The sequence below is a fragment of the Suncus etruscus genome, chromosome 3 (genome assembly GCF_024139225.1).
Source record: "Suncus etruscus isolate mSunEtr1 chromosome 3, mSunEtr1.pri.cur, whole genome shotgun sequence".
In the NCBI taxonomy this organism is placed as follows: domain Eukaryota; kingdom Metazoa; phylum Chordata; class Mammalia; order Eulipotyphla; family Soricidae; genus Suncus; species Suncus etruscus.
The window spans coordinates 86,153,579-86,174,029 of NC_064850.1; the positions used below are offsets into that span (position 1 = coordinate 86,153,579).

The 20,451-nt window shown below is 39.4% G+C and overlaps 1 protein-coding gene across 1 annotated transcript in view; it reads right to left on the reverse strand.

Moving 5' to 3' along the window:
• Positions 1 to 2,035: 2,035 nt before the first annotated feature.
• The window catches only part of PGM5 (phosphoglucomutase 5), a 223,434-nt gene continuing 205,018 nt past the window's right edge, over positions 2,036 to 20,451 (reverse strand). The window contains exon 11 of the mRNA XM_049770951.1: positions 2,036 to 3,502. Coding sequence (XP_049626908.1) covers positions 3,413 to 3,502 — 90 coding nt within the window. The 3' untranslated portion in view covers positions 2,036 to 3,412. The remainder of the gene's footprint in view (positions 3,503 to 20,451) is intronic.

The following is a 20,451-nucleotide window of genomic DNA, read 5'->3' on the forward strand; positions in this document are numbered from 1 at the left end:
TGCAACTCTTTCTTTCCAGAGCTTGTGACCAAGCATTTGATCTGCTTGATACATTACAAATATGTGTCTGCTTCAGCACTATTTATCCAATGGACTCCAAACAGGCTTCCTCTCCAACTATCCTAATCCTCAATTTCTTTTTTTTTTTGTTGTTTGTTTGCTTGTTTGTTTGGTTGTTTTGGTTCATACCCGGCAGTGCTCAGGGGTTATTGCTGGCTCTACATTCAGAAATCGCCCCTGGCAGGCACAGGGGACCATATGGGAAGCCGGGATTTGAACCACCATCCTTCTGCATGAAAGGCAAACGCCTTACCTCCTTGCTATCTCTCCGGCACCCTAATCCTTAATTTCTACTCCTTGCTTTTGAAACATTCACTCCTTATGGAATTAGATAAGCAGTGACAAGTTCCCATGACCTCTATTCTTTGGAGAAATGCTTTAAAATTCTAGAGCAGAGGTCCCCAAACTTATACTTGTTATTGTTTCTGATTTTTTGGGGGGGACCATAACTGGTAATGCTCAGGAGTTATATGCCTGGCTTTCCACTAAAGAATTACTCCTGGTGATGCTAAGAATCAAATATGGGTCAGCTGTGTGTAAGGCAAGTGCTATGCTATCCCTCCAGTCCCACTTTTTTTTTTCTTTTGCCTTTTTTCCAGGGGAAAAATAAATCACTGAGAGCTACTCTGGAAGTGTACTTTCATTAAATAAACTTAACACCCTCTCAGTGAACCCAGATTTTTACTTCCTTTCCCACTTTAAGGTCCTAGGACATCCCAAAGTGATAGCACACACTTTGGGGGATATTAGCCTATAGTCTCTTCTGAGTCAGCTCTGTGTGTTCCCACAGGACATTGTTTGTACTTCTGCTGTAACATTCATGTCCTCCTGATGCTTTGTGGATATTTGATATAACCCTTTGATCTCAAATAAGATCAAATACAAGGCAAGGAATAATGTTTTTGATACCTCCTTGCTGACCCCAATACTTGACTCTATTGAGGTTACTTGCTCAACCAGTATTCACTGGATGACTAAATGAATGAATATATATTTGGGTTCTCAGACACAGAAGACTCTATTAAAATAAAGAAACAGAATTTTTAGATGAAGATTAAATTACATTTGAATTTCAAAAATCAGACGTTATGCAAAGTTCAGTAACTTGAGAAAAACTTACATATTTCTTCACTACAACTCAGTCTAATACTCAACTGTGCTGAGTAACTCAGAAGTAAGTAGCCAATGGCTGGCTGGCCTCCTCTCTCTGAAAAGATGATGGCAAGCAAAGATAGGAGGAAAGCTTCATAACCAGTTGCTTAGAATGTCAGCTCAAAGGCACCCTCCTATTATTTTGAAAGGAAGATCCTTATGACAAAATCTAGATACTATTTTAGTTTCTGCTGACTCTCAAAGGCCATTTTGGCAATTTGTCTGGTTTCTGTCCCCTTTCTTAAATCAATTCCCTAAGTTCTACTAATGAAAACCTGCCATTTGGAGGGATATGAAAGATAAATTGATCAAGAATAGGTGAACATGCTTGGGATCTCTCAAACACCAAAACAAATAAAGAAGCCAAACCTCTGAAAGCCTCTGAAGGTCTCCGCCCATTTTCAAAGTATTTGACTTCTTTTTTTTAATTTATTTTTTATTTTTTCTTATTTTGTACCCCAATCTATTACTTTTCTTTCCTTCAAACAAAACCACATAACAAGATTTATCTAGCTCCACCTCTTAAATAGAGGGGGAAACAAGGGAGGGTACCAGGACCAAACAGATATATGATCACTAATAGTAAGCTAGATAAAGAGGGGACCACCTACTTTAGCAGCCCGGGGGGTGATGGTGGGGGATATGGGTTGCAGAAAGGGAACTGGGATGGGGGGGGGAGGACAAATTTGGTAATGGGTATTCCCCTGATTCAATGTTAATATGTACCTAAAATACTTCTGTGAAAGATATGTAAGCCATTATGATCACAATAAAAATTAAAAAAAAAAAAAAAAAGAAGCCAAACCTCATAAGCCTTCCAGGGTGAAAGAAGGAATACCTTTTTTATTTGCTACAAATGGTTCTAGCACATGTCTCGCAGAAGCATAAAGAAAACGGAAACAAATCTCCTACTTGACTGTTTTCCTGCTGACACTAAACTTGACTACAGCACCAAGGCATTGCCTAAGAGTCATAGTGCACCAAGTCATCTGCACAAAGCACATGTAAGTGAGAGTGCCGTTCCCAAGGAAGCAAAACATGCAAACAGGTCCCGTGCACTCTGTGTCCCAGAGGAGTCCACACTGAGGCTGCTAGAGCTGCAGTATTTTTTTCTAGGGCAACAAACACGTTATGAGACTCCACTTTTCAATAGGAATCTTCACCCTGCCCTCCCAGCTCAGGCCCCTTATCATTCCACCAGAAAGGGTTTCTCCTGGCTTCTACTTTATCCCCTATTTTTATTGTGGCAACCTCTTCCTTGACAGCCATTATAGGTAAGATCTGAACTGTGTTCAAACAAGTGCATTAACACAGGCCCTTAGTAGGAGGAAAGAGAGCAGAGGGAGACTGCCAGAAAAAGAACAGAAATAGTGACATTCTATTTCTGACTACCTATTGATATGTTAAGGAAGGACCCAGACCAGGTTGAGGAAGCATTTATTTGGGGTGCCCTGACTACCACCTGCTTTCCACCAGCACAATGAAGGGCTAAACCTAAAGGAATGCAGTTAGCTTAGCAGGGAACATAACCTTATTTACAGAAAAAGGGGGAAAAAAAACATCCTTTTATGTGTTTTGTTGAGTATTTGTGATTTGTAGAAAACTTTAGAAGATGTGAAGAAAGTGGCATTGGATTTGGGAAATGGGAAGGGGGATGGTGGGCTATCTGATGGTTGACAGGTCTGAAGTGGGTTTCTAGGCATTCTAGAAAGTTCCCTCATGGAAAGTTTTTACTTTTCTTCTTGGTCCCAGAAGGAAAATCTAAACCTTCCATGCTGAGGACTGCCCAGAATCATCTGTGGCTTAAGGAACACTGAATTCTGGCACTGCTTTCTCCTCAGAACTTCTTCTCACCTGGTACCAATAATTTACAGATGCCCAGCCTAGTGTCTTAGCCCATTTAATCCTTGTTATAGGGTGGGGGAGTGCTTTTGTGTGTGATATAATGGAGTCAATGAATGATAGTGCAGCTTTAACATACAACTGAAGACCCTACTGCATTGGGAGGAACTGACCAAAACCCCAGCCAAGCCAATTCTTTTTTTCTCCCCATTCCCACCCTCTGTTCCTCCACCAGTAAGTAATCTTTTATTTATGTTTTTCCCAGAGGCATGAGAGGCACAAACAGGTAGCAAGAAGGCGTGGGTGAAGTGTCTCCTGCAGATAGTTCTTTTCTCCCTGGAGATGAACTTCTCTTTGCTCAAGTGATGACTGTGGGACCCCTCCGGCCGGTTCTCTCGTGAATCTGGGATATTTTCAGCGCAATGGCTATGAGAGGGCTCAGCACAGCCTGGAAAAGGAGGGAAAAGCTGTGAACAGTGGTGTCAGCCCTGAAAGCCATTTGATGAATTTCTAAGGCAAGCATCTGGATTCCATTTCATTCTGAGACCTCCAAACAAAATCCTGGATGGTTCCTCCTCCACAAAGTACTAGAAAAGAGAATTTCCCATATCTTATTTTGTTCCATAAAGACAATGATCTAACACAAGAAGCTTGAGGTGCCAGGATTTACAATACTGTTAATCATGAGAACATGGGAGCATTTTGTGAAAAAAGCCTTGTGAATTATGGGCATACCCTGCTACTCTTCTCCACAGGCTCATTGCCTTGACCCTCCATTTGCACAATTCTCAATCTTCCCCACTGTCAGACTATCTCTGTAGCCCTGGGGCTCTAGTATGCGATGTGGAATCAGCTATGGCTGGCTCATTCGCTGCTTGGCTTTTATTTTGGGGAAAGTGTGGGGGGACATGGCGTTGCAGAGGATCCTCTCCCTTCCACGAGCTTTCAGAAAGTGGCTGAGACACAAGCAGTGGCCCCGGACACCCGGGTCCTCTCCCAGCTACTCACCACAGCTGGCATTGCAGAGTTGGACCTCGAATGGGCCCAACATGAGGTGACCAGGCCACCCTGGATCTCCCTGTTTCCTCCCACTTTCTAGGCCATGTACTCTGTACTCCGGGCCCTGTCCTCCCCATTGGACATGGGCATGGCCTCCACTCCCCACCTCTTGGGGCCCCTGCAAGAAGGGAAAGGAGAAAGCAGGGTGGTTCACTGCCCTCAAAACACAGTGCTGGCAGCTGGCATCCTTCTCAGTCCCCTCCATAACACTTGTCTAGTCATGTGGATATACTTACGGATGTTTTCTTTTTTTATTTCAAAGGTTCTGGTAACCTGTGCTCTTGTTTTTATTTATTTATTTTTTTTTGGTTTGTTTCCTATTTCCCTGTGGCTGTTATTATTTTTCTTCTTCCTTTTCTTTATCCATGTCTCTTCCCATTATTTACAGATAAACTTCACTTATTAACTCCTTAATCTGATCTGTGGAGAATCTACAGTTTAAACACATCAATAAAATACTTTAACTCCCCCTCTCCAAAAAAAAAATACCATGTGGACTTGAGGGGAAATTCTCCTCAGGTCTGAGGAACCAATAATCTTGCTGCTCTATAGAAAATGATCCATTGCCTGCAGTGTTAATTTCTATATTTTTCCCATCATAAGTTGACTGTCTTCCCATCAAGTGATTCAAGAGGCACCACTGTGTTCTCTTGAAAGACAGAGATGTGGTTAGAAATGTGAAAAACATTGTCTGATGAATGTAGAAATGTAAAAACACAAGCAAATGACATGATGTGGAAAAGAATCATGACCTGCTCTTTAGCCACTTCTCATTGCATAGAAGAAAGGCTTTGTTTTTATAAAATATGGAGTCAAAAATCCTCTAAGGGGATTTTAGATGATCCAGATGATAATTTAATTTAACTAAAATATTTTTGTTGAAACCCCGGATTTACAATACTGTTAATCATACTTTTCATGTATACAACATTCCAACACCACACCCATCTCAAGAGCCCACTTCTTTCATCAGTAACCCATCAGTTACTCCCCCCACACACACACATTCTTTATGTAAACTCAATTCTATAGGCAAAATCTTCAGTTCTGATAAATGGCATCATGCACTGCTCTCCCAGTCCTATGACATACAGTGATAACGGGACCACTTGCATGGCAGCTAGACAAATATACAAGCAGATGCCCAGCATAGAGAAGATACCAGAAGCTGAGTTTCTTCCACAATTTTTGAAAATTTTGCTTAATGAATTATTGTGTTTATGGTTAGAGTTTTTCTCCAAAAAACCAGTTAACTATTTCCTTTGAGTCTTGTGATATTCAAATCATCAACATCTCTCCTATTATTGTTAGTTAGGATAAGTTCAATTTGTTCAGGGTTTTGTTCATTACCTGATTTTATATAAACTTGGGTCACATGCAGCAACTACATAGAATAATAAGAAAGGAAAGAAAGTGAAAAGAGAAATTCTCTTTCTCTCCTTAATAGGCTTGAACAGGATAACACCTAATGCAAGAAGGGATGAGAGTGAGGTTAGCTCAGTGCAAAATTTAAGAGGGTGCCCCCCCCCAAGAAAAGCCAACAATTCAGTAATCAAGATTAATATGATTCAATTCCCTCTTTGAATTGGTGACAGTGAGACCAGGTCAACTTTTCCAATATGGAAGAACGACTGGAGCAGCTGTTTGAATGCCACGGAGTGGATACATTGCCAAGCTAAGCACTTCCTGTTTCTACTTTTGACTGTAAAATCATTGCATCAAAACCTATAAGAAGAACTGGAAAGTAGAAAGGGGCTGTATTCTTAATTGATTAAAGTCTTTGCTGAATGACAGAGCATCTAGGGTATTTTGGGAGTAACTGATGGTGTTAACCTGGACAATCTAGATGTATCAGGCATTTTAGGGGCTTGAGTTAGACAAATCCTCAAGGGAGGAATCTCTGACAAAGAGCTTCTGGTGCCTTCTCTACTCTGGGCATCTGCTTGTCTATTTGTCTAACTGACATGCATGTGGTCCTGCTATCACTTGCCTACTAGCAGATCGGTGGGAGGAAGTCAAGGGAGGTGTGGGAGAAGACTAATAAAGAGAAGTGGACATTGGTGATGTGATTGGTTTTGAAACATTGTATGCCAGAAAAACAATCATGAATAGCATTGTAACTTCATGGTGACTAAATAAAAAAAACAACAAAAACTGCTTTTAGTTCATGTGTCATCTGTAGAGTCTACCGTGAGATACTCAGATTTTCTTAGCTGGTCTGTTAAGATGTGAATTGTTGGTCCTTAAGAGTTCCTGATTCTGGGGCCCGGAGATAGCCCAGCGGCGTTTGCCTTGCAAGCAGCCGATCCAGGACCAAAGGTGGTTGGTTCGAATCCCGGTGTCCCATATGGTCCCCCGTGCCTGCCAGGAGCTATGCCCGGAGTAGTCCCTGAGCACCGCCGGGTGTGGCCCAAAAACCAAAAAAAAAAAAAAAAAAAAAAAAAAAGTTCCTGATTCTGAGGTCTGAGGCAATGGGCCTAAGGAATGTGCCTTTCTAAAAAAGTGGTTCTTATGTTGCTGGTTCAGGGATTTCACTTTGAGAACCATAGTTCTTAGGTATGCCTGTTATTATACTTGTCAAAAGGGGAGGAGGAAGGGAAGGAAAGGATAATGCCTACCATAGAAGCAGGCAGGGGAAAAATGAGGGCAGAGGGTGGGGATAGAGCAGGAGGGTAATATGGTACACCCAGGGCTGTAAATGTGCACTAGCGAAATATGCACTGGGTGTTGGACATTGTATGGCTGAAAATCATAAACAACTTTGTGACTGTCTATCTCAAGTTATTCTATTAAAATGTTTAGTTAAAATATTTCTTATTCTAGTGTGAGCTCCTTTTGATTCCACACTTGGAAGTTTCCTGAGATCCACGAGGTAGAGGGTAGAAAGTAGTCTGAGGCTAGTGCCCATTGGGCACAGTTGACAAGCAGTAGGGAGAGACCCATGCCCTCTAATTGTCTTGTGTCAAACATAACCAAACCAATCTACAGGAAGTTGCAACTTAAATTTTAGAGAGTTGTTCCCAGGGTCACTTCTTTTGTTCTTTTCTCCATTTCTTAACACACACACACACACACACACACACACACACACACACACACACACACATCTGAAAATAACTAAGCAGTTCAGATCACTACAATTTCTGCCTCTCTCCTCAAATGTTCCTGTATCTTCTTTTTTGGATGCATCCATAACAGTCATCAGCCATCAATGGTTTCCTTCATATAGAACAAACTTGTCCACTTTTTAGAAAAAAAACTGAATTTTCTTGCTCTTATTACCAAATTGCTAGCCAGACTGAAGGCTGAGGTGATTAAAATAAAAAACACCCAATAACATTGTTAGCATTACAGCAAAGATTCTCCTCCTAGCAGTTTACCTTCTACCTCTCCACTCTGTTCCTTGCCCACACATGAGTCATGGTCTGGGTTATCATCTGTCATCTTGAAATACTTGGATTGGGGGTTGTGGCCATACCTGGTGAGACTCAGGACTTACTCTGTGCTGAGACCACTCCTCGTGATGTTCCGGGGTTCAAACTTGGGTCAGCCTCGAGCAAAGCAAGTGTCTGACCCGACTGTACTACCTCCCCAGTGCCTGCCATTTTAAATGATGACATATTTTCTATGGCTAGAACAATTCTGTGTTTCATCTTGGCATTCTGATTATGACTCTTGGAAAACCAATCTTGCTCCTTAGATGTGAATTCAAAACATAAATAGAATCTCCCAAATTCACTCATCAAATCACTACCCAAGGATTAGATAAGAAGTCCCTGGATGCTGCTGTAAACTGGTCTTGAAGAAGCTGTACCAGGAAGTGTAGATGCCAAGCAGAGTGTGCTGCATCCACTACCTGCTGCGCTGCAACCTGCTGCCATGACCTAAGACGGGGAAACCTGTTCTGCAAGTTTCTGTGCTATTTACTCTAGAAGGAATAGTGTAAGTGATAGCTCCACATAGGGAATCTAAAGACAAAACTATTTTGGTTAAAACCTGGCTGCAAAGGCCACACATGGAGTGGAAGAAACTATTCAATATACCCATCTGATAAAGGGTTAATATAATACCTAAGATATCAAGGTACTGACAGGACTTTAACAAGGAAAAAAATCTAACCCCATCAAAAAATGGGAAAAAGAAATGAGCAGACATTTCCTTAAAGAACGGCAGCAGTGATTTCTAAGCACTGGAGCCAAGAGTTACCCCTGAGCTGTGCCGGGTGTGGCCCCTCAATACAAAAACAAAAACAAAAACAAACCAGTGGTGGAATAGGGGTAGTAATTGTACACCAAAAGAATTAACAATGAATTCTATTATGAAAGTGTGACCTCATTAAGAATAATATATCTTTACAAAATCCAAATCAAGGGGTTGGGAAAATTAATATGCTAAAGTATGTTCTTTGCATGTGAAAGCCTGGACTCCTAACACTGTATTTCTCCTTGAGCATTGAACAAATGTCTGAGCACTACCAGGTATGGTCCCAACCCTAAACAATATTAATATTAATAACTCATTAACTACGAAAATAATATTAAAATAAATAGGGGTTAAAGAAATAGTTCAGCAGGCTAAGTGCAGGGCCTGGAGACACTGTACAGTAGGTAGGGTTCTTGCCTTGCATGTACCCGACCTGGGTTCTATCCCCAGCATCCTATGTGGTCCTCTGATTATTAACAGGAGTAATTCCTGAGCACAATGCCAGGACTAAACCTTGAGCATGGTCATGTGTGACCCACAAACAAAAAAATAAAGTAGGCTGAGTACATGCTGTGCACGCAGGAGACCTGGGTTAAATTCTTGGTACTACATGGTTCCCCAAAAACCTCTACAAGTGATCCCCAGCATGAAGTGGACATAGTTTCTTAGCACCACTATGTGTTGCACAAAAACAAAAATTAAATAAAATAAAATTGGGATGCTAATAAATGTCCCCTTCTTACATGGTAGTTGTAAACATGAAATGAAAAAACACCAGAACAACACTTAGCCAGCCACATAGTAAACAACGCAAGGTAGATGTTAAAAGTATTATTAAGTCACCTATTTAATTTTAAATCATATGTTAAATGCTTGATTATTTATGAGCATCAAAGCAACCCTCAGAGAGAGAAAAAAAGTTGGTTGACTCTTTTCCCTACGGAATAGTAATTAGAACCTAAATCTGAAGCATATAGTGTCTGCACTGCTTCCATTATCACTAAGCCACATTTCAGAGTGGTTCTTGAAAATTAGGTCTAATGAGCAGAAGAAGGGATCTTTTTCACATCATCACATGGCAGGGGATCCTAGTTCTCAATGCATTCCGCAGCTGAAAACAATATTCAAAACAGGCTAGCACAGTTGTTACCAGGCAGACAGATGTAGAAACAGCACGGACCTCAGTAGTGTTTGCAGGCCTGCGTTAGTGGTCCTGTCACCAAACACTGCCAGGAGGCTTTACCCTCATAAACATGCAGCTTGCATATGTGAACATCAAATACATTCCCACTCTTGTCTAATTAGATTGGAAGCCAGGAAATTATGTTTTCTGGCTAGTTTTAAGTCACCAGCAACAAAATCATCTCTGAATGACTACATTGATGTATTGACTTGTTAAAGTCTTGAGAAAAGGAAACCCCCCTCTGTTTTTCTAAAATTTATGACTGTGATTCTACTTTCGAGATTTTTAACAGCTGACACCGAGTGCCCATTCTCTCTGATCACATTATTCTAACTAGATTTCTGTGTGATGTTACTCTTTAATAGTCTATGAGATATGTGTCTCCATTTTACAAATGAGAAAATTAAAGCTCACAAGCATCACAAACATTGCTCTAAGTCACACAGTGAGGTAGAACTGAACTTGGAACCCAATCAGTGCTGAGATTTTAAACTGCAAAGCTCTGCTGTATCATTTACTGAATCATTAACTGTATCATTTACTGCTGTACCATTTTCTTCCCTGATGAAGGAAGAAAACATTTTCTAAAAGCTCAAAATATTGTCCTCCTTGTTTTTCTGTAGAGGCTTTCTCAGCTCCAGATTCACATTTTGCAAATGATCTTTTAAAAAGTTATGAACTAGCATTCGCAGGGAAGGATGCACAAATTATATGTACTCAAAACATACATAAAACTGATGCATGTGTTCTCACAGACCTAGCCTATTTGAAATTTTAAACTGTGTCTTGTAATTATCAGAAATGAATTCCTCATGGGCCAGAGAAATAGCACAGCGGAGAGGGTGTTTGCCTTACAGTGGCCAACCTGGACTCGATTTCTAGCATCCCATATGGTCCCTCGAACTCACGAGTTTTGATTCTTTTGAGTACTGCTGGATGTGGGAGAGAAGGGAAGGAAAGGAAAGGGAAATGGAGAGGAGGGGAAGAGGGGGAAGGGAGGGGTGAAAGAAAAAGAGAGAAGGAAGGAAGAAAAGAAGAAAGCAAAAAGAAGGAAGGAAAGAAAGGAACAAAGGAAAGAAGGAAGAAAGAAATGAACGAAGAAAAGAACGAAGGAAGGGAGGGAGGAAGAGAGGGAGGGGAAGGAAGGAAGGGAGTAATCACATGTAGCTTATGTTTAAGACTTCTCTTTAGGGACCCAAGAGAGCACAGCAGTAGGGCATTTGCCTTGCACGCTGCTGACCAGACTGGACTCGGTTCTATTCCCAGCATCCCATATGATTTCCCGAGCCTGCCAGGAGCGATTTCTGACTGCAGAGCCAGGAGTAAACACTGAGCACTGCTGGGTATGGCCCACAAACAAACAAAAAAGTAAAAGTCCTCTTTAGCAATGCTCGATATAATACTGGAGGATTTCTTTGATTCCTATTTGCTGAATTTTTATCATATGTCAGTGAAGCATTTTTATCAAATGCTTTCTTATACCCCACTTTATAATTTCTTTTTCAATTTTTAGTGTGTTACCTTGATTCACAATATTTTTAGTGTTGGGGCTACACTCAGCAGCCCTCAGGGGTTACTCCTGGCTCTACGCTCAGAAATAGCTCCTGGCAGGCTCGGGGAACCATATGGGATGCCGGGATTCAAACCACCTTCCTTCTGCATGCGAGGCAATCGCACTACCTCCATGCTATCTTTCCGGCCCCAACAATTTTTTTTTTAATTATAGTTTTATGCAGCAATGTTTGACCACATCCTCCACTGGAGTTTCTGTTTTCACCAATGACCCATGAACCCCTATCATCTACCTCTACAACCACAACCCCCCTTGGTAGGATGTTAAATTGTAAATGTACCATGTCATGCAAGAATTTTTTATGTTGATGTTATTTGCTAGAACTAAATTTTAAAATCTACATGTTCCAATGATTACTATGAGGGATATTAACAGTATCACCGCCAATTTACCTATTTTTCTTGTACATTTTTATTTTGTTTTAGGGACCATTCTGAGTGGTCATGCAGTGTTGGGACTTAAACTTGGGTGCTCACACATCCACAGGTGCTTGGCATGTGTTTTGTGACTTGAGGCAAATCTCGAATTTTATTTTATAGTTTTGAAAACGTTTTGCTTTATAAACTTTAAATTGTTAGCTCTTTCTCAGTGAAGTAAGCCTTTGACTAGTCTGAAGAATTCCTCCAGTTTCACTCTTTGCATTTAGTTGACACACCTACAGCTAGGTTTGGGGTTACTATTTGTATATATTTTTCTAATTTTTAACTTTAATTTAAAAGTACTTTTATAAGTATCTTGTGTATACTTATGCATAAGTATTTTATAAGTAGCGTATGAGTTATATTTATTCTTTACAAATCTAGCATTTGTCTTTTTACTAGAACACTTACTTCATATACAATAAAAGTATTAATGACTGACTATATTTGTGCTTAAATCCTTTCTCTTTAATGCTTTGTCTTTGGTGATTTGTTTTTGAACTGCTCTGAGATTGATTTTTGAAGTTATTCTATGCTTTTCTCTCTAAGATGGGAAGCAATAACCCCGTCTTCTATTTTTGTTATGCTTCCTAGGAATTCTGACGCATATTTTTACTCATCAAAGTCTAACTATACCTTGACTTCTCTCTAAGTAATGCAAGAGTTAGAGCATATCTTGGTTTTGGCTAAATTTGGCTATTCTTATAGCCATAACCAAGTCATAACTTTGCTAATAATATTACAGTTTCATTGTTATTCTTTGTAACATTTATATCACACTATTTTTAGCATAACTTACATCATTATTAATATTTCATACCAATATTCATTTATCCTAGCTTCTATTTTTTTTTCTTTTTACTCTTTTAATTCCTTGTCTTACCTGAGTTTTCAGGGAGAATTATTTTTCTTTCTTCTAACTAATAAGTTATTAAAAAGGCAATAACTTGAGATTTACTTTTGTGTGGGTCTTCTGATAGATTAATTACGCAGTTCTCCTTGTATAGAAGTATCTTTATTTTATTTTCATTTTTAGGGAGTTTCTATATTGTTATTTTATTTAAGTCTTTTGGTTTTAATATTGCTATTGAAAACAAAGCTGTCAGTTAAATGATTTTTTTTCTTTGTCTTTATTTTTTTGAAGTTTCAGGCTGAGTTTATTTTTATTTGTCCTGCTTATGCTTTCTGGCTCATAGATTGGCTTTGCTCATTGGTTGGGAAATTCTCAGCCAATACCATTTAAAAATCTGACCTAAATATCAGTCTCTACTTTTGAGTTTCCAATCAAATTATTTTAGGATTGCTTTAGCTGCACATTTTTACTCTCTCTTTTTTGGGAGGCACACATTGACAGTGCTTAGGGCTTATTCCTTGCTTTACTTCAAGATCACTCCTCATGGTACTGAGGGGATCTTAGAGGGTATTAGAGCTCAAATTCAAGTAGGCCTACCTACTATCACTCTAGGTCTACCTTTTCTTGTTGTTGTTGATTACAGCACATATTTTTAAGTGTTTATTGCTTGATGGACATTTTGTTAAACAACTTTCTTGTATATATAACACAAAACGTAGATGGCTGAAAACTACTCTTTCCTTCTTTGACAAGGGAGCTAGTAATTGAAATTCATAGAATTGTAACAGTTTCCAGTCTATGCTCTATCTTGAGAAGATTACAATCTTGAGAAAGAGTTGTTGCAGAACCTCAGTTTTTGATGAGTTCTTTTTGTTTGTTTTGTTTTTATTTTGGTCATGCGAGGCTGTGCTCAGGAAGTATTCCTGGTAGTACTTGGGGACCATACAGGATGTCAGGAATCGAACCTAGTTCAGAAGCATACAGGGCAAGCACCCTACCCATCATACTATCTTTCTGGCTTCATATGGTGAATTGTAAAATGGAACCATTTTCCTTCAGATTCATGAACATGCCACAGACATGTGCTTCTTATCTGCTCCATAGGGTGTCCTGTGGAGGACAGAGAAACCTAAACTCTGTCAAGTTCACTCAAATTAAATGTTCTTAGCATTTGTCTTGAGTAGGTAAATCTTGCAGGACAGAAAAAGCTGGCACATTTCCCTAAGCTCCAAATTTCTATTCTTGTTACTATCTTTTTAGATCATTGATGTTTTAAAAATATTTCTTAGCTCTTTTCAGAGGTAGGGTGAAAAGAATAGCTTATCCTTAAAGAAATTATAAATCAGGTTTGAGGCCACCCCCCCTCCTCCGCCGGACTGGGAAAGGCACACACCTGCGACCATTAGGGCAGGTTTAAGACCTTCCCCCACCCCGCAGGATCAGGAAGCACTGCACCTGAAGTTTGAGGCCACTCCCCCCCTATGCCAGACGGGAAAGGCGTGCACCTGTGCCTGGGACCTTTTGGGTAGGTTTGAGAGCATTCCCCCCAGCCTGCCGCACCGGGAAGTGCTGAACCTGTGCCTGGGTCCTTTGAGGCAGGTTTGAGACCAGCCCCACCATCTGTACACACCAGATAGTCTAACTTACACCACATAGGTCCAGTCAGCTCAGACCTAACACTCAATTTCCTCAGATAATCCACAGCCCATAAAGCAGGGTAGCAAAACACTGAAGCAACTTGTAATATACCTATCATACTTAGACAAGCCACCTGGCTAAGGAAAAAAAACTCTAAATCAAATATACCTTCTAGCACCTTTAATACAACAGTACAGCAGACCATTATTATTAAATATTAAATATTATTATTAAATAACCAGAAAAATAAGCATTCAAAACCACCAGATGCAAAGAAATATGGGCAAACTAAGGAATACACTAGCAACTGGGGAAATGGAGAGAAATCTTATCAAGTTTCCAAGTCCACCCAAACACATGAGCCCAATAGATAAGAACCTAAAAGCATCAATGAATGCCCTAGCAATGGAAACCAAGGAATAACTAGCCTGCGAGATTAAGAAATCTATAGATAAACAGTTCAGCCAACTCAAAAAAGAACTTTTACAAAAGATGAAAGAATCCATACAATTGGAACTAAGGGAAATAAAAAAACATGTTAGCCAGCCATAATAGCAGAATTACACAGTTAGGAGAACGCATAGAGGAACTTGAGAAAAAACTACAAAAAAACAATGACAAAGAAGTTAATAAGAAAGCAAGAAACAAAACATTGGAAGAAAAAGTTAGATACCTAATGAACAAAGATAAAAGATATAACCTAAACTTTTTTGGAATACCAGAAGGGGAGGAAAAAGGGGAAGGAGAAGAACAAGTAGTGCAGGAATTAATAGCACAGAATTTTCCCACCCTCTGGAAAGGGACATCTTCGCAAATCCAGGAGGCAAAAATAGTTCCTAATAAAATAGATCCTAACATACCAACACCAAGACATATAGTAAGACAACTGGCAAAAAACCAGAAAGGTGAATTCTTTAAAGCAATAAGGGAGAGAAAAACCCTCAAATACAAAGAAAGGAACATAAGAATCAAACCAGACCTCCCTTTTGAAACAATCCAAGCAAGAAGACAGTGGAGTGACATATTTAAACTACTGAATGAAAGAAACTTCCAACCTAGAGTACACTACCCGGCAAAACTCTCATTCATATGAGAAAGAGAACTAAAAACATTCTTAGACAAAAAAGAACTCACACTATTCACGCTAACCAAACCATCTATAAATGAACTACTCAAAGATGTACTACACAATCCAAACCCCTGATTGTAACAACCACTTTACTCAATACAATAGCACAACAGCCCTCTCTGGTGGTAATCTCCTTAAATGTCAACAAGCTAAATTCCCCCACTAAAAGAACCAAAGTAGAGGGGTGAATCAGAAAACAAAAAACCAGATATATGCTGCCTCCAAGAAACACACCCAAGAGAACAGAATAGGCACAGGCTTAGAATTAAAGGATGGAAATCAATTATACAAGCTAATGGAAAACAAACAAACAAAAAGCCAAGACAGCCATTCTTATATCAGGCTAAATTGCATTCAATTTCAAGAAAGTGCTCAGAGACCAAGAGGGTCACTACTTACTGATCAGGGGAACATTAGACCAAGTACTAGCTCTGATCAATATCTATGCACCGACTATAGAGCCAGCAAAATATGTAAGGCATTTGCTCACAAATCTAAAGAAACATATGGAAAGAAATGTCATAGTAGTAGGATATTTCAATACTCCACTATCACCACTAGACAGATCCACCAAGCAGAAAACTAGCAAAGACATAAGAGCTCTAAATGAGAAATTAGAGGAAATAAAACTAACGGACCTATACAGGGCTCTCCACTCTAAGAGAACAGAATATACATTCTTCTTAAGTGCACATGGAACCTTCTCTAGAATAGACCATGCCTTAGGATACAAATCTAACTTGCACAAAGTCACAAACATAAGGATTATTAGAAGCACCCCATCATATCATTATGTAACAGACATCAAGATTGATTTAAAAGGAAACTGTGGAGAAAAATCCAACACCTGAAGATTAAACAATATGCTACTTAACAATCAAAGAGGATCAAAGAGGAAATTAAGGAAGAAATAAAAAGATTCCTTGAGATGAATGATAATGAAGAGACAACTTGTCAAAATCTGTGAGACACAACAAAAGCAGTAATTAGGGGGAAACTCATAGCAATACAAGCCTATGTCAGGCAAGAGGAAAATGGGAAAACAAACAGTTTACAAGGACATCTTAAGGAGCTGAAAAACATTGAGTCTCTTGAGATATTCTTGTGGGGGGTGGAGTCCAGGGCAATTTGTTCATCACACATTCGTGTCTTGTTGGGTTTGTGAAATTATTTGTAGCCATGAGGGAAGTGTCCTTGGGCTGGGGTCCTTCTGGGGCTGAATCGGTAGCATGCAACAGTCCATGATTAGGAGGGTAAGAAGGGCCATAAAGCATGAATCAGCAGGTGTGTTAGTTGTAATTTTTTGCTGAGGCATGTGATGTGGGGCTGGGAGGGTGTCCTTTTGGTTTGGGAGCTTTGTGGTGGTTTATTGGATCAGGAGATTGGTCTTGGTACCTATTGGGTTAATAACTGAGGGTAAAGAGGGTTAAATAAGGAAGGATAATGGATCAAGATTGGGGATGAGAGGATAGAAAGATTTTTGAAGGGAGGAGGAGGAATAATATATAAGAGGGGCTATATACATTTTATGCATGGCTTGTTTACATTTTGGGTTTGGCAATCAATGAGGAGTCCACTGTCTACAAATTCATACCAACATAAAGACAGATATTAGTGTTCTCTTCTTAGGTTGTTGTTGGAGGCCTGACCCTCAGAGGCTGGGTGAGCTCTTAAAGTATGATTGAGTTAAGAAAAGATAAATAATTGGTTATGCTATGGCTTAGGAGAGAAAGGAAGGAAAAGAGTAGGTAAGAGAGAAGAGAAAAAAATAAGTGAAAACAGTGAAAGTAAGTTAAAGAGGATTTGGCCATTGCATCGGTATTGGAGGGTTTTCCCCTTTTAAGGCTCTTCTTCACTGACAGGGGTGGTCTTTCCTAAATGACAGTTACAGGATTATATAGTGGCTGGAGCTTTTTAGGCCAAGCATGTATTTCGCATCTAGAGTACTAAACAATGTGGTGGTGAGGACTATAGGATGTGGTTACCCTATGTACTATCATGCTCTACATCTTAAGTATAGAGGTATCTTTCCTAAGGAGCACCTGACAGTGAGAGCTTTTTTTTTTAACATAGATTGAATTGATAAAGAAGAATAAAGGATGGGGGGAAGTAAAGGAAAGAATGAGAGAAAAATGAAAAAAAAAAAGAGTAGTAGAGATTTGCCACAACATGTTTGATGAGTGGGACTTGTAGCATAAGTCTGTGGTGCACCATTGACTGTTCGAGTGTTCTTAATGATCTATGCTTTGGGTCCTAATAGAAGACATAACAAAATGAAGTGAGTAAACTCGAGTATTTTATCAAGACATTGACATATGGGCACTGTATATGTTATCCAGTATTACTGAATGCCTAGGTTTAAAATTAGGGTGTCCACCCTTTGTTTCCGAGGTCCCCTGTGAATAAAGAAGCTGAAGGATTATTTTATATTTGATAAAATTAAGGCATTAAAGCATATTGTTAGTAATCACTGCAGTGGGAGTCCAGGTTTCTGCACCTGGTTCTGTGGATAAATACATTGGGACATTATTATAGACCTTTGTGGTTAGAGGTTGATTGCATACCTGTTCACTCAAAACTGCTGTTTCCATTGTTGCTAGTTCCTTTAGGTTATAATGGGTAATCACGTGTTTGTGTTGCCCTCAATCCACTTTATTTGAACATTTCTCCTCATTATACACTGACACCTATAGTGTTTGAAGTTTTTACCCTTTCTACTCTTATATTTGTTCATGGATTACGATATGTAGCTGTGGTATATAATCTAAATACCTCAAAGAAGTGCTATCATTCTGTATTTATCCTTCTTCTGGCTTACTTCATTTAACATGATATTTTCAAGATGCATACATGTTGCTTCAAAGTCCACAATTATATCATTTTTAACCGCTATGTAGTATTCCATTGTGTACAAATACCACATCTTTATGATCTATTCATCTGTTGTTGGGCATCGAGGTTGGTTCCAATTTTTGGCTATTGTGCTGAGTGCTGTGATAAATAGTGGATTGTATACATACTTTGGGATGAATATTCTTCCTGGAGGAATATCCTGGAGGCAGATACCCAGGAGTGCAGTTGCTGGATTATATGGCAGCTCAATTCTGAGTTTACTAAGCACCTTCTACACTGATTTCCATAGGGATCAGAGCAGGCAGCATTCCCACTAGTAGTGGATAAAAGTTCCTTTCTTACCAAATCCCCACCCACAGAGATTGGTCCCATTATTTTTGATGTGTGCCATCCTCACTGGTGTTAGGTGGTACCTCATTGTTGTCTTGATTTGGATTTCCCAGAGAAACTCCAAATGCTGTCCAGTTTTAACATGACATCCTGACATGAGGAAACGACAACTACTTGAGTTAAGAGAGAGCTGCCCTATCTCATCACCTAACAGTATGATATAACCAGAAGTTATGTCATCCTTTGCCCTAAGCAAAAACCAAAATTGCTCTCTACAGAATACTGACTTTGACAAACATGGTCTGAACAGAACCTATCGAGGGACCAATGAGGAAGTTCCTAGCCTATGCCTCGGCCTAGAATTTGTACTAAAACCAAGATCTCTAATTCCAGAGGTCTGACTTTGTCAACTGCAACTGAGCAGAAACTCTGGAACCATGCTGAAGAACTTTACCCTAGGCTCTGTACTAGGATCTGAACAAAAACCAAGACTACTAATTACAGAAGACTGATTACAACAACAGCAATGAAACAAGATTCCTAGAACCACAAAGAAAAACTCTCTCCTAGCCTTCACCCTATAACCTACGCAAACAACAAGATCTCCAGCTACAGAGACAGAATGCCATCACCCACATCTGAGTGGAAAGTTTCTCGGCAGGATAAAAAGACCTTGGGGTATGTAAATGAATGAGTATGGAGCCTCTAGTTGTCCCATGGCAGTATGCTTCAAGGGCGGAGAAACCCTGTATCTCTTAGGCCAAGGGAATTCCTATTCTAATTTCCCCAATATTTACTGTGCCTATGCAAAATAGTAAACAAAAAAAGCAAAAAATATAAAAAAGAAGAAGCACAACACTTTTTAAGAAATTGCTAGTCTGTTTCTTATTCTTTTTTTTTTTTAGCTGATGGTTTTGGTTTTTGGTTTATTCTTTTTTAAATTTTTTGTACTTTTGTTGTTACTCCCTTATTGTTTGTTTGTTTGTTTGTTTTTGACCTTTTTCTTCTTTTTACCCCTTCCTTCTTCTAAGTGGATATTTATAACACCTACAGACTTCTCCTAGTTTTTCTCTTTTTTGTTTGCCTTTCCCCCCATCCCCTCTGATGGCACCAAAACCAGACAGTCAGATGTTCATTTGGTGGAAATAAAAAATGATCAGACTTGAATACTAATCCAAAGTCAATGACAACAAAATCGATATCCAATCTACAACAATATGTACAAGTGGGGAACAGTTCCACTAGCATTATGGGGGGGGGTAAAGGACAGAGATGTGAGATGCATGCTGGGAACAGGGGTGAAGGGAATGCCCCTCCATTGGTGGTGGGAATGCCCCTCATTCATTGTCACTATGTGCCTTAAACTTTACTGTGAATGATTTGTAATTCACTTTTACCACAATAAAAATAAAAATGAAACTATAAATCATACATTCAAAGATTTTTGGTAATTATTTTCCTGTTAGTACTTAAATCAAATTTTATATAAAAATCCAGTAAGTTTACAAATTTGGGCTCCTATATGTCCAAAAACAATATCTGGGGAGAGCTGAATATTATGCTTTGCCATTTTTTTCTAAAACTTACTTCAATTTAGGATTTGTTGCTGGTCTTTATAGCATCTGAATTTGTCACCACTGAACAAACAATTATGAAAAGAAACAGTGTGATGATTGTCATATTAATAAGCCTACATTTTTCTTGATTGGTTATGCATGCATAAATCAATTAAATTTCATCTTTTTTTTCAATCAGAGATTCTTGCATGAGAAGCTTTAAGAGTTTCAAGAGATCTTGAAAGCCCACCTCACTCTCATCCCTAAGATTCTATTCTCAGAATGAAATCAGCTGGCCCAAGATAAGACAGAGAGCTATAATCCAGAAACTGTCTCCTCTTCACCTCCTAATTTATGGCTCCAGGAGTACAGGAGACCAATACTAAGGTGCTGAGAATCAGGCCCACAGTGGCATGATTGTTGGCTGTGTGGAGTCCTAAAAGCACAGCTATTTACTTTTTCCATACTGAGGAACTTGCAGGCCTGAACAGAAGATCTTTACTGAACAGGTGATAGAGGCCAAGACCCACCCATGAAGACAATTCTAGAGACAATCCTGTTTCTGTAGCTAGCAATTTCTCCACTTTTCACAGTTGCTATC